Source organism: Zootoca vivipara, chromosome 3, assembly GCF_965207765.1.
Source record: "Zootoca vivipara chromosome 3, rZooViv2.hap1.1, whole genome shotgun sequence".
Taxonomy (NCBI): Eukaryota; Metazoa; Chordata; class Lepidosauria; order Squamata; family Lacertidae; genus Zootoca; species Zootoca vivipara.
This window is the reverse complement of record NC_142586.1, coordinates 77,389,366-77,404,405: the sequence shown is the minus strand read 5'-3', so window position 1 is coordinate 77,404,405 and position 15,040 is coordinate 77,389,366. Positions and strand designations below refer to the sequence as shown.

The 15,040-nt window shown below is 39.8% G+C and overlaps 1 protein-coding gene across 3 annotated transcripts in view; it reads right to left on the bottom strand.

Moving 5' to 3' along the window:
- Window positions 1-15,040, bottom strand: part of KIF26B (kinesin family member 26B) — a 275,544-nt gene that overhangs the window by 102,923 nt on the left and 157,581 nt on the right. For 2 of the 3 annotated variants that reach the window (XM_035108339.3, XM_060272882.2), the window contains exon 5: window positions 341-524. In XM_035108339.3, the coding sequence (XP_034964230.1) occupies window positions 341-524 (184 nt within the window). Of the gene's footprint in view, window positions 1-340; window positions 525-13,341; window positions 14,088-15,040 lie in introns of those variants that run through there. The other variant, XM_035108340.3, reaches the window with a different exon arrangement.

Here is a 15,040-nt window from a genome sequence, read left to right as displayed (position 1 = left end):
GTTTAGGGGTATGCATACCCCTGCCTCCTCCCAGGAAAAAAAGCGCTGCTTATTTGTAAGCAGTTGCACATGGTATGCGCTATAAATGTTTGTTACAAGCACTGTTTTTTTTTTTTTTTTTGAAGTATATATTGATAAAAGTGTCCTGGGTGTGATCACAAAATGGCTGCCATAGGCAGGAAAAGAAGAAGTACTGGCGCTCCATACCAGCAATGACTGTCACAGAAAGAAGCTCTGGTTGCAATAAACACTGTTGTACTTGCAACAAATATGTTTGCACATATGCTTTCTCCCATAACAAGAAAAATAAAATAGATGTTGGTTGTGGGTTAAACCTTACCTTGCCCAGTCCTGGAGTGTCTTTTACTTTGTTGACTGCCCTCAGCAAACATGGCGGAGCAGGTGGAGGGGAGGTTTGTAGGATAGTGCTGAATTTGGTAGCAAATAGGTGAGATTCAGAAACAGAAGATGCAGAAGGCCGGTGTTTCTTTTTTTTGGATGACAAGTTCAACTTCTGAGCAGCTCTGGAGAGGAAAGAAATCCAAAGGGAAATCAATATTTTACCAAATAGTTACATAAAAGGAGAGGCATCTTGCTGACTGGACCATGGTTTTGAAGATAGCAAATAGTTAAGCAAGCTCCATGTTACATACAATCCTCTTTTTCCATACAGTTCTTCTGTTTAGAACACAAGTCATGTTGTAGTCTTTTAGCAAATTAACAAGGTTCACAAAGAGCTATTTGTGTTAAACAATTCAGTTTCATAAATTCACTTTTGGCTCACAAAGAACTGTTTGTCGTTCCTAAGTCTTTGGGTGCAGTGTGATTACCTGTGGAGCATCTTGGTGTAAGCAGCCAATCATAATTACCGTATGTTAATACTCATTATTAAATGCCCAAGTGAAATTAACAAACATATAAGAAGCCTAGCACTAGCTATTTTAAACCTCCAACACCTCATAAAAAATCTAGCCTACTTCCTGACATGTGGGACCCAAACACCTTGGTGCTATTTGCAAAGCTGTTGGAGAATCCTACAAACTAGCAATTTGGTAGGTTAAATAAATTATACTTTGGTTTTGATACTGAGAACTAAGGTTTTCCATACTTTCTATTTTAAAAAAGAGACATTCTCTGCAGTCGAACTGTAAAAATATTAAGCTGCATTTTTTATATACAATGTGCAGCATTTGATAATGAACTTATCATTGAAAAAGTATTAAATATTCCCCAGAATTTCTTGTCCCCATACTCACACTTTCTATAGTGATATTATTATCTGGACATCCCAAATGAAGTCAGCTTTAAATTAAACCTTTTCACATAGCGCACTTCCTATTATAACACCACACCAATAATAAAAGGTTGTCTTACAATATCATTAACCACTAATTACAGAATATACATCAATTGAGACTCTTGCTAAACTATTCAAAAAGTGTTATGTTAGTCAAAATAAATTATAAAAACTCTATAGAAAATTAATCACAAAATAATAAATGAGTGCCCTGACAATTTTACCCTACAAGCTGTATACATTTTACCCTATGAGCTGTATACATTGTTGTCTATTAAAGCAATCTTAACCCCCAAAGTTGATGGATGAATGGGAAGATTAGGATGGCACACAGTCCCATCCTCATCACATTGCAGTGGAGAGACGTTGCAACCAGCGGAAAGCCCTGAAACAAAGCCTTGTGGGCTATGGCAGTGCCCTTGGGTTCTTCAAAGAGCCCAGTCCTCAGGTCTCTCAGTTACACCAGCCTGAATTCCATGTGTTAGAAATAGAAGAACCCACCACCACCTGGTTGGCTGGCTGGCATGAAGCCCTTCTCGTACAAGAAGAAGGGCTGACATGTTGGCATACTACAATTCTATGATTCTATGAAAAACATACACGAAGATGCTGTTCAAATTATTTCAAGTGTAACTAAATGATGCAAAATAAGGTTAGGCCGGTTTCACAACACAGAAACCATAGCTTCAAACAGTTCTCCGATGAAAATAGGGACATCTTACCATATGCTGCCAGTCAAGTGCAGGTCCATCAAGTGTCCCTATTAACCAGGGGCTGTCCCGGCTTTACAGAAGCCATTCTGGTTTCTGATTTGATCCCAGAATGTCCTGCTTTTCCTTAAAATGTCCCTATTTTCATTTTCCAGCATATTCAACATATTCACAGAAGTTGGACTAGAAGAAGGATAAGAGAAAAGCTTGCATTGCTCCTGGGCCAGCTGCCTGCACCTATTTCCCCCATCTTTGGCAAACCTGCCTTCATATAGAGACTAGGTAGTTTGACAAAGGCCACAACAGGCGTTTGGCACTTTGCTTATCTGACTCTGTGTGTTCCAAGGGAATCCCTAATCCTAGACTACCACCTTCCATTGTTTATGTCTTTTGTCTAAACATTATTTCAGTTGCCCATTTTTCAATGCACTGCTCTCTGATTTCCTATTTTGACCTAAATTTAGTTACTTAAAGGGGGAAGGGGGAGAGTTCAGTAAACTGAAACACAGGCCCCCATACGAATTTGAAGCCATTTTATTCATATCGAGTTTGTTTGTCAGTTACTTTCCAGGAATGACAGCAGTTCTGTTTACCTCGGTCAAATTCTAGTATTAACACATAGTCATACCTACATTCAAGGCCAATATACTACTATTGTAATATACTCAGTAAGCTGTTTGATCCATACTTTCTCCTGTTTCTTCAGTCGAACACTCTAGCCCTATGTTGTTTAGCTTCCTTAACTAGTGATTTAATCTTCCTAAAGCATTTATTGAACCAAAAGGTCCATAGCTGACATTTTTCCTTAGTGAAAAAGAAACAATTGTTGGAAGATAACTGGCCTTTTCAAAACTATAGAATGATATGCTATTTTGACAGTGCTAACCTTTGGGATGGCATTAAAACAGAAGAACCTGGATTCATATTGGCCAATAATTGGAAAATTAATGTAAAATGTATGCCCTACATTTCTCTCTCTCTTTCTCTCTCTCTGAAGTAAGAAACCAAGAAAGGGAGGTAGCAAAATGACAGCTACACACTTCCCACTTTTGGCAAAGAGGTCCAGAAAGGTGTCACTCTCCAATTTCAGATGTATAAAAGTATAAGATTTCTACAAAGTGGTTGATATTTATATCTCTATAATATTTATGAAAACCTGCCATTTGCTTTGTATACAGTCAACAACCATTTTGCTCATGGGTTCCTGGCCCCTGAGCATGTTAGCAGAGCACATAAAAACACACCCCACCCCCTTAAGCCCTGCCCCACTCCAATTCCATCCCTGTTCTGGCCTTTTAGTAAGGCATTTAGTGAGGTTTTGGGGTCACTTCCAGGTTTAGTGTTGTATCTTATGCATCTCTACTCAGAAGTAAGCCCTGTTGAGTTCAATGCAGTTTACTCTCTAGTAAGTAAATTTAGGATGGCAGTCTATGCAAACAAGGGAAGGGAAGCTTCAGGATTCTATGTATTGTATTAACACTAGTTATGAATCATGAATGACTAGAAAATCTTCAGATGAAAATCACCTCAGTCTCTAAATTTCTTCAAGCCCTGAATTGTTTGCTTTTAATGATTCCAAAACAGACTTAAGAATATCTGGATATAATTTTAGTTTCTGCATACATCATGGTGCGTCTGTGAGGATCTATAAATATGACTCCTAAAAGCCCAGTAAACACTTGACGCTTGTTGTTGTTCTTCTTTTTTATGTATGTATTCAATTTCATAGCAACAATAAAGCTATCCAAGCTGTGCCTTTCAGAGCTATTTCTATTTTACGTCTTGGGTGGTTTAACTCATTCGCCTTTTGGCCTCCAACAGTACCTGCTAACCTAAGTCGGCTGGAGGCACTGAAACTGCTCAGCAATTCATCACCATGCTTGTTACATAATTAGTACACCAAGCCAAGGCCAAATTCATAGTCCTGTTATAGAGCCTTATGACCCCATCTCGAAAACGTTGAGGCTGCTTTGCAAAACAGGCACATACTGAAATCTGTGGGGTTGTTCCTCTAATTTGAGACACAACTGTCAGACTTGCTGTGAATCTGTTGATTTGGTGCATCATTGACATGCACCATTTTAATGCAAAGTTGTGTGTTTTGTTTTTAGTGTCCTAAAGAAAATCAAGAAACTACTTGCATCCTTGCTTTTAAATATAAGGCAAATGGGGAACCCGAAAATACCATTCAAGTTATACCAGAAAAGCTCGGATGTAAAAAGTAAAAAATATATAATAATATAAACATATAAATAAAATGAAATATACCCAGAAGGTGTACCAGGATTGATAAAGCATATGTTGGCCAGTTTCCTTGTTGAAGAGTGCCCATATTCAACGGTACACTTTCTACCTTGCATTGGACTTTCCATGCAAGAGTTTTTCATGTAGTGGGGAGTGGAATTAAAGGCATTAAATGGGATAGTAACCATATTGTTTCCATATTGCATCTGCATGGTAAGGTACATAACCTTCATAAGCTCTTCTATAAAGTTATTGCCCCCCCCCCAATGATGCATATTGCTAGTATGAACAGCTAAAATTATTAGGCAAAACTGATCCTAAATCAATCTGTTCGAGATGTTTAGCTTTTTATATGAAGAATAAGAAACTTTATTAATAACAAAGAACTGAGATTCTTTTTTTCAGGTAGGTAGTCATGTTGGTCTGATGCAGTTGAAATATATATTAAAAATGTCCAGTAGCACTTTAGAGACCAGCTAAGTTTGTTCTTGGTATAAGCTTTCGTGTGCAGACGACAGGTTTTCCCATTATTGTAGCAGTGCCTCCAAGTGCACAATGATAACCATTCAATTTTATGGTAGAAAGTGCAGTAGCCTATCACAACTTCTTCCTACCCCTAGAATTCCTAGATTTTGAGAATAAAGCCTATTCCTATTCACAAAGTTCTATCTGGGCCCCTTGCCTTGCAATTCAACATGACGGAAAGCAGCTTTCATATTATAGATGAGCCTCTTATGAAATATTGACAGTCTTATCCATAGTCTTATCCGCCAGCACAGATCTCGCCTACGGTACTAGCTTGTATTTGAAAAATGCTTTTGAGAACAAACACCTTGATGAAATAGGTTTTGAAAGCAAAGCATGTATCAGTCATACCCTGCTTGAATCAATTTTGAAGTTTTGCTTATTATTTTCTTATGTTTGCAGTTCTGTAATTTTTTTCTATGTTGCAAGCTACCTTGAGCATGGTTTTAACTTTGAAAAGGCGGCATACAAATAAAGTGATTGATTGATTGATTGCGCTTTTCCACTACCTCCCATGAGAAAGCTTGGCCCCACATATTGGAGATTTTCCTTTATCCCTCCAATTTAACTCTTTCATGATCTCTGAAACAAAAAAAGAGCACAATCAGACCCAACACTACATCTCTATTTCTTATATTTTAATGTTCTTGTTGAAAGAAAAAGTGCATGGAACTGGAATGAGGCACAGTAGATATATATCTCTGCATTTTAGCCAATCAAATTTGTGAGAGCCACTTTATTTTGAAAGAGGCTTTCATTAATTTACACACATTAAAAATGCACTTAAGACCACCACTGCAGGCCAGACTTCTGTGTTGAATTACAATTTAAAACTCTGTCCAATTTTTTAACAGCTTAATATACTTATATCTTGTAGACCCCACACTATGCAGTTACTAATATTTCTTAATAACAATGTGTTGCAATTACTGTGTTATATAAAACATTTAAAACAAGGGATGGGAAACTTTTGGCTCTCCAGGTACTGTTGGACTCCATCTCCCATCAGCCCCAGGCAGAATGGTGAATGGGCAGGGATGATATGAGCTGCAGTCCAGCAAAGCCTGGGTGGCCACATGCTCTCTCCTCTGGGTTAAAACGGACCCTATTCAGATTGTTGTCACATTATTTTCAAGCAGAATTAAATATTCCTGTGCCTTTCATTTGCCCTTAAAATAACTGGTGTTGAATGTCCATCACTAGGTCCCAGTTTCACTCCCAAGTGTCTTTAGTTAGCTTGGAGAAAAGTTTGCCTGAAATCTTGGAAAAGTGCTGCCAGTCAAGTGCAGGTCCTCCAAGTGACCCTATTTTACAGGACAAAATAAAAAAATAAAAAATCCTTCCAGTATCACCTTAGAGACCAACTAAGTTTTTTCATAGGCATGAGCTTTCGTGTGCATGCACACTTCTTCAGATTTTTATGTTGTGGTGTTGTGTTTTTCCTGTTTCGGAGTATGTGAGCATTTCTCCAAGCATCATCAGTTTTCCTTGCTATAAAATGGGTGTTGTGCTAGTGCCCATGTTTTCTAAGTTTACCAAACATAGCACTGGGTCTCCAAAATCTGGAGACCACTAGTATGTAGGAACATTACCTCTTTTCCTTCTTAAACGTGCCACAAACTAAATTAGCGGGGGGGGGGGGGAGATTATGAGTCTGTAATGCACTGATGTTGTTAGCTTTTAGTGCTATCATTTAAATAAACCCTTTTCTCTCACTCTTCTATTTTCAATCAAGTGAAATGAAAAATGACATGAAATTAAATACGCTGTGCTCAAAAGAGTAATTCATTGCTCAAAAGCAGTAAATTGTATGGAGGGGTGAAAGATACCAACAGGCAGAATTTGCATAGCTTTTTATAATTTGCAGCTCTCCCCTCATTACCTTTCGGTCTTTTAGTAAAAAGCTAATTAATTTCAATTATGGGGGATACTACCCATTGATTTGATGCCTGCTGGATAATTAAGCAAAATTTTGACATTTAGTTTTGTTTCCCAAGGAACAGCTGTTTGGTTTATAAATTGAAATAAAGCTTTTGTAATGGGATAGAAGGTCTTACAAGTAAATGTCTAATTAAAAGAGAGGAGCACCATTATGTAGACACAAATGAAGCTCAGCCTTCATGCTAGCAATCACAGATGTAGAATCATAGAATCATAGAGTTGGAAGAGACCACAAGGGCCATCCAGTCCAACCCCCTGCCAAGCAGGAAACACCATCAAAGCATTCCTGACAGATGGCCGCCAAGCCTCCGCTTAAAGACCTCCAAAGAAGGAGACTCCACCACACTCCTTGGCAGCAAATTCCACTGCCGAACAGCTCTTACTGTCAGGAAGTTCTTCCTAAAGTTTAGGTGGAATCTTCTTTCTTGTAGCTTGAATCCATTGCTCCGTGTCCGCTTCTCTGGAACAGCAGAAAACAACCTTTCTCCCTCCTCTATATGACATCCTTTGATATATTTGAACATGGCTATCATATCACCCCTTAAAAGTCTCTTCTCCAGGCTAAACATACCCAGCTCCCTAAGCTGTTCCTCATAAGGCATCGTTTCCAGGCCTTTGACCATTTTGGTTGCCCTCCTCTGGACACGTTTCAGCTTTTCAGTATCCTTCTTGAACTGTGGTGCCCAGAACTGGACACAGTACTCCAGGTGAGGTCTGACCAGAGCAGAATACAATGGTACTATTACTTCCCTTGATCTAGATGCTATACTCCTATTGATGCAGCCTAGAATTGCATTGGCTTTTTTAGCTGCTGCATCACACTGTTGACTCATGTCAAGTTTGTGGTCTACCAAGACTCCTAGATCCTTTTCACATGTCTCAAGCCAGGTGTCTCCCATCCTGTAACCAGAGGCAACATCAATACTGTGTGGACATCATCTTCCCAGCTTTGGGCCCCAAATATCTGGGAACCTGCCTCCTTCCCTGCAGACCCTCCTGGAGCCCTCTTGGTAGTTCCACTGCAGTCAAAGGTTTGGGGGTGGCAACCCAGGAAAACCCCTCAGCTGTGGAATTCCCTTCCCACAGAGTTGCACTTGGCACCTTAATCTTATAGCTTTCATTGTATGTTGAAGGTCACCTCCTTACCCCAGCCTTTGACACAATAAATATACATGTTTAGGACCCATCCCAGTCTTGTGATTGTAAATTGTTTCATCAGCTTTTAATTTTGTATTTTAGTATTGTTCTAACCTACCCTGGGACCATTTGCTGAAGTGTGGGTGAGAAATCTAATAAACAATCACAAATATTCCACTGAGAACTTAACACAAAAAAACAAGAAATCCCAAATAGGCCCTTGAAGGAAATATCCCAAAAGTGCATACCTGGAGGAATGGACTTGTGAGACTCCTCATGATCTATGGTCTTAGCTTGCCCCAATAGCTAGTAGGTTTCCATGGAACTTCTGAAAATTTCTCCTGGGGTTTTGTTTATGTTTCTCAGCTGGGACAGGACGAGCCTTCTTTCTACTAAGGTCAGTCTAAAACACTCTGGCGCCTTGGGTGAAATAATATTGTTTCCACACAATATTTATGCTTGCCCAACAACCAAGATTGCCAGCACTGAAGGAGACTTGATGATCTAACAAGTCCTGCTAACCTTCCACTTTTGTACATTTATCCAGGGAAATTAATATTTGGAGGTTGTATTTTTTTTTTGCTGGATATTCTCCTGTGTTCCACTTCATCTGGTGTAGAAATGATCAAGAATGTGTGGAGAAAGGGGGAGCAATGAAAACATAAGCAACCGAGTGTATCAGGAGGAGCCAAGCAAAATTAAATAACTCTTCTTATTTATCTTTTTTAAAAAAAATACTCTTAGATCAAAATGAAAGCTTCGTCCTATCTGCAAGGTATTGATCAGCCTGAGACTTAGCTTTCTGGCTGCTTTTATCAGTTCAGAGCTTCTGGGACCTGAACAGCATCACATGCGAAACTCTTTAGAGAAAACTGCAGCTTTTTTTCTTTCCCTATCCTCTCACCTTGACTCTACCATTTTACCGTTTGGCACTTTTGCTGATTTCAATCAGTGCTTTTCTGAAAGACACTTTGAAAATAGCAACGTATCTAAACTCTTGTTCACTAAGAAAAATTGCTCTGCAGACTCTCTCAGAAACAGTGCCCTTGGCAGCTAATCATTTTACTTTTAATAGCAAATGTAATAGGCTTCCTGGAAGTTTAATAGGAAGCATTAGGGGCCATTTATAGATGGCACAGAACAGATCTGAAGAGATAGCAGCCAGCTATTTGGGATCTTAAGTTATTGTGGTCGGTCTCCCTATTTCTCACTTGTCTGTTCATATTTTCTGTAATAGAACGCAAACACTAAGCAGCTTTATTCAAATGCTAACTGTAAAATGAATAATAATAAATTATCAGGCTGGGGGCTGTAAGGAATTAAAGAACAGTGGTACCTCACTAGACGAATGCCCTGCTAGACGAATTTTTCGCTAGACGAATGGGTTTTGCGATCAGAGGTTGCCTCACAAGACGAATTCGTTTTGTGAAAAATTCGTCTAGCGAATCACGGTTTCCCATAGGAATGCATTGAAATTCAATTAATGCGTTCCTATGGGCAAAAAAAAAATCAATGCATTCCTATGGGATTCACAAGACGAATTTTTCGCAAAACGAATTGACTCACAGAACGAATTAAATTCGTTTTGCGAGGCACCACTGAATTGAAAACCAGTGCTAATGCACCAGATGAACAAATTAATAATGACTGGAGGTGCTCATACGTCCAGCTACCTTAGCTGATGAAGAAGGAAATTGTATTGTTTTGGCATTATTTATTTGTATGAAGTTAGAGGGGCGGGGTATAACTGTTGTTGTTGTTGTTGTTGTTGTTGTTGTTGTTGTTGTTGTTAAATAGGACGTCAGACTATTTGTTCATCAAACTCAGTGGTGTCTATACCAACTGACAGTATGTTTTCAGCCTTTCAGACAGGAGGCCCTTCCAGGCCTATGTGGAGATGCCAGTCTCAAATGTGTTGATCCAACATTCTGCTCCTTATTCAGAACCACTAAAGATGTATAAAAGTAAATTACACTGGAACTTTCTGATAAAATAATATGAGCTGACCACAAGATCAGCCTTTTGCTAGGTTTCATGCCTTTGCCATGACACAGAGATCTAGCTCTGATTATGCTTAATTTTACTCAATAATGAGAAGTCATGCCGGTAAATCTAGTCAAGATCACATGAAAACTGATACCATATGTGCTCACTTGCACAAACTTTTTACTGGAAAAGTAAACCCTACCAGGCACTGATCACCTGTTCCTTGGTCTTATTACCAGGGTACTGAACTATTGTGTTAACTCTGGACTGAACTTTTGTAAAGCCAGATTCTGCGTTTTCTTTTCTACTTTTTCCTTAGTTTGAACATGGGGTTTGAACATGGACCCCCTCAACCACATAGACAAATAGATGTTTAAGTGTCTTGCCTAATTTAATAAAGCCATGAAGGCGGCGTTCTTGTCTTAGTAGCAATGTGTGCTACAAAGGGGATCTGTACAATAAATGGACTCGAGTGCCTTGTAATGAGATGTGCACTGAACACAGCATGCCCAGCTCTGTCATGGCCCCAGACCTGATATTCTAAGGAAAAGCAGAATTAGATAAGCATGTACTAAACAGTGTTTTTCCCCAAGCCAAACTGAAATGCCAGTTGAAACTACAGTATAGGCAAACTGTACTGCATTTTACTGTGCCAATACCCAGATATTTTAAGTGTGTGAAGGGGGGGGCAGTGAGAGCCCAAGCTATTTTAAGTCATGTTATGAAGCTGGAATCCAGCCAAGTTATTTCAAAAGTGTAAGTGCAGACTCAAAGATTGCCCTATGAAACTAGTATGCCTGGCCATTTGGAGAACATCATTTTTAATTAGTCTCTAATTATATTGGGTGCAGTAATCTTTTGCATGATAAATTTAGCAGCAGTGGCAACAATATAAATACATCAGCGAGAAAGAGAGACAGAGAATGAAAGAAAGTCCACATTGGGAGGGAAAGTCTGAAAAAGGGAGAAGGGCAGTGGCGGCATGGCTAGTTGGATGCACCAAAATGCGATGTAGGGAAAAGTTCTTATACAGTGTCAAAATAGATCCTAAAATATCATGATGTGCTCCCTAAGGATGCTGTAAATTTTACATTGTAAAACAACTTCTCACATTAATTAGTGTTAGTTTTGGTAATGTCCAATATTTTCATCAATGATCTGAATGTTGCAGTTGATGAAATAGTGAGAGGAGTGACAAACAATCCAGGGCAGTCTTCTTCAACCTTGGGTTGCCTGATGTTGTTGAACCATAATGGGACACAACCCCATTATTTCTGTCCTTTGGCTAGACTTGCTGGGGCTGATAGAGGAGTTGAAGCCCAACAACATCTGGGGATCTAAGGTTGAAGAACGCTTCTCTGGACGATAGGCTAAATATTTAAATGGCATCAATACAGTCCTAGAAAACTGAGCAGAAAGAAAGAACATTCAACATGTGGAAATGTAAACTGTTATACATTGGGGAGAACTATTTGTCTAGAGTCACATTTTGAAATGTTTTAGTGAAAAAGCAGACTGAAAATCACCAACCTTGTCCAATTCTGGGCACTGATTTAGGAAGGACATACCCCTCGTTAGAGACGGGGGAAGATTATTTTAATGGAGAACTACTTAATTCACATTTCTCAAACCAATATGTGAATCAAAACAAAGGGTTTCTTCAAAATTCACACTTATTGAATTTTGTGGTGGAGTTTTCCAGACAGACCATGTTTATAAAAATGCATGTATTCAAGGAAAGTGTACATAAAATAAATATATTGGTGGAAATAACTTTTTTGAAAACGCAGTATTGTCATCATATTGGGTTAAATAGCTCACAGAAATATGTACATTAGTCAAAACTGCATACAAAAATGTGTTTACCAGGGGGGAAATCAAACTAAAATGCTGATTAATTTTAATGAGAATATTTTAGGAGGGATCAGAATTGCTGCAGAAATGTGAGGAATCGATTTACAATTGGAAAAATGAGAAACTGATAGTACCGGAATTGACAGTTTGGTCCATCCCTACCCCTCACAAAAGCTACAATGATAAGGAACTCTAGCATGGGGATCATATGAGGACAGGATGAAGGAACTGGGAGTGTTTAACCTGGAAAAGAGCTGTACAACCTGTGACCCACCAAGAAGAAAGTGCCTAGCATGGACTTCAAAAAACCCCTGGTTCTGCTTCCTAACTATGGCTTGAAAAATATGCTTGGGAATAAGGAGTTTTCCCTCACCATCACGGCCAACCCTTTGGAGAATGCCTCACACTAGCAATTGCTGCATGCCATTTAAGCATAAACACAATTGCACCACTTCCACCCAAGTCTGACACAGGACATTCTAGCTAGCAAAAAAATGGGAGGAGCCCCCTCTTCCTTCTGCACAGGCAAAGAACATGTGTGCTGCTCTTGGCTGCAAGATTAAATTATGATACTCTCTTCCCCTCCCAAGCCACTAAGAGTCCTAGACCTTGGCCATAGCTCAGTGGTAGAGTTTCTCCTTTCTATGCCTGAAACCCTGCAGTACCACTGCCATCCAGTGTTGACAGTGCTTAAGCTACATGAACCAATGGTTTGGCGTCCTATGTTCCTAGATTACAGCCGTTGAAAACTCTGGGGTCCTTGACTCGGGTATTTTTTATTCACCTTGCGACTCAAAACATGAAAAGAGTATTTTCCGTACTTCAGATTTGCACAGAATAATCACCTCCACCCACCTAGCACTAAACTTCCATCCCAATTCATGGCTGAAAACTGGTCCTGAGGGAATCCTGTAGTAGACCGCATAATGGCTGCTTCTGGGTGTATGAAGTTATCCCCAAACTAAGAAGAGCAAATGCAAGTTGACTGCAATCAGGGCCATGCTTGAAAGGTTTAGTATAAAAGTGTACAGAGACTCCCAAAACCTTCTTCCCTCTGAGCAGGTTAGTTTCAATATGCGTTGTGTCAATCATCTTAGTTATATGACACAATAACCTGGACCTAGCCAGGTCTTTTGCTAGGAAAAAGAAGAAATCCTTTTACTTTATGCTGGTTTGTACCACAGTCATACAGCAAATATAAAACAGAAACCTGTCTCAGTGTTTAAAGGTGCCTGCTTATCTAGCAGAACCGAGACATTCTCTGTCTGCAAAAGTGTCTTATGTCAGTTGAAGAGGAATCTATTAAAAATTAGCTACATCAGATAAACAACAATAATTTACAATAAATCTGAGTGTTACATCTGGCTGCTTTTGATTCATCCAAGCATATTGCAGATTCTGTACTAAAAAGATAAGGAACAGTATAGATTCAAGCTTGTCACTTGCATGCATTACTCAGCCATCCATTCAATAACAAGGCTGCACAGTTTTAGCACTCCTAACATGCCAGTGTCAAGCGAAGAGCAAAGCCAAGAACATTTTAATCATATCTGTAAAAGGTATATGCTGAGAGATGTTGGCGGAGCTAAAAGGAGGAACCAAACACTTTGACTCACTGATTGAATAAACAAAATCATATCCACTTACATGGGTCTCCAGTCCATCATCTGCACTTCTACATTAGAACCTGAATTAAAAAATGTGCAATCCTTTTCTTCAGTCCAGTTAAAATGAAGGCTTGCTCAAATGTCGCTCGCAGATCCGCAGCCATGTTGCCAGGAAGTGCAACAGTATGACAGGTAAAGGAAGAAAAAACATTAAAATCCACAGGGGGCTGAGTATTCTAAGGAGGAACCCAGGAATCCTGAGCGCTAGGGAATTCTAGTCCTCCTAGGCTGCCTCAAGTCTCAAGATACTGCCTCAGGCTTTTAACCAACTGTTACTTCTTATTTCATACAGCACCTTGTCCATCACCAAATTTCCGCATCTATTGCAGATCCCGTTAACATGTTGCAACCTGATCTCTCTGCAGTTGAAGAAAAACAGCACCAGTCTCTCTCTTCCCTGTGATTGGAGAAGTGTGTGTGACTGAGAGAGAAAGAATGTATGTGCATGCCTGTATGTAAGTGTGTACAGGGCGGAGGGGGGAGAATTAAGATCAGCTGTGTGTGTGTGTGTGTGTGTGTGTGTGTGTGTACGTGTGCAAGAGAGAGGCAAAAGGGAAGAAACACCTTGCTAGATCTCCCATTAGTATACCAAAGCTTAGGAGTTCTCTTGCAAAGCAATTGCTTTGGGGTGGGGTAGGGAAGCAAGCCATCCCACTGCATAGTCAGATGAGGCTGCCTTATACAGAGTCAGATTATTTGTCCATCTAGATCAGCATCGTCTGCATTGATGGGCAGCTGTGCTTTAGAGTTTCAGACAAGGTCTTCCCCACCCCCATCTGGAGACATCTGGGAATGAATCTTGAGTGCTGGATTAAAATATTTGGCCAGTGATTTTCACAGGATTCGGAAGGAATGCCCAAGGATTGGATTAATCTTTTGAAATTGGGTAAATTCTACGACTTTGGAGATGGAGCTTATCTGCAAATACAAGGAGGTCAAGGTTCCCCCCACTTTGCTCTTGCACATCTTGGAATGATGCTATATCAGGATGGAGCAGATGCTGCCCCCAGTTGCCACAACACTTTTATCCCCAAGATTGCCCCTGGGAAGCATGCTATGTATACTCAAGCAAGAGCAAGGGGAAAGGCAGTGCTTGCATTGCTGCAGGTCGGGTGTTAGTCTGTGATGGGGGACCACCAAGGGAAACCTGCCCAGACTTCAGCAAAATTTGGAGCTGGCTGGATTAGAGAAAGGCATAAACAATCCTGATCTTCCTGGCTTTGGGGGATTGAACCTCTTTGTTTTGGTTGCTGCTTGTGTTTTCATTTATTATTTTAATGCCTTGTTTGTTTATTTATTTTAAATTGACATCTATTTTGTCAGGAAAACCATCCCGGAAACCACTGCTGAAAGGTGGTCCTAAAATCTGACAAGTAAATAAATAAGGCTGCTGTTGGAAGCCAGAAATGTAGAATCTAAGGGGCCTAGCAGTGCTGGTAGGTAGACTTGATACTGGCTAAAAGAGTCTGGGGTTTTCACTAACCCTTCAGACTAGTTTCTTTTTTGTGGGTCACAAGCTGGGAAAGGGGGGAAGTTGTGTTGAGCAAGTAGAAGCTAAGGAGTTCTGGGTCTGTCAGTGCTTGGATGGGAGGCCACCTGGTAACCATCTGTATGCCATCTTGAGTTGCATGATGGAAGAAAGATGGGATGTCAATGAACTAAACAAAGCATTAACTATA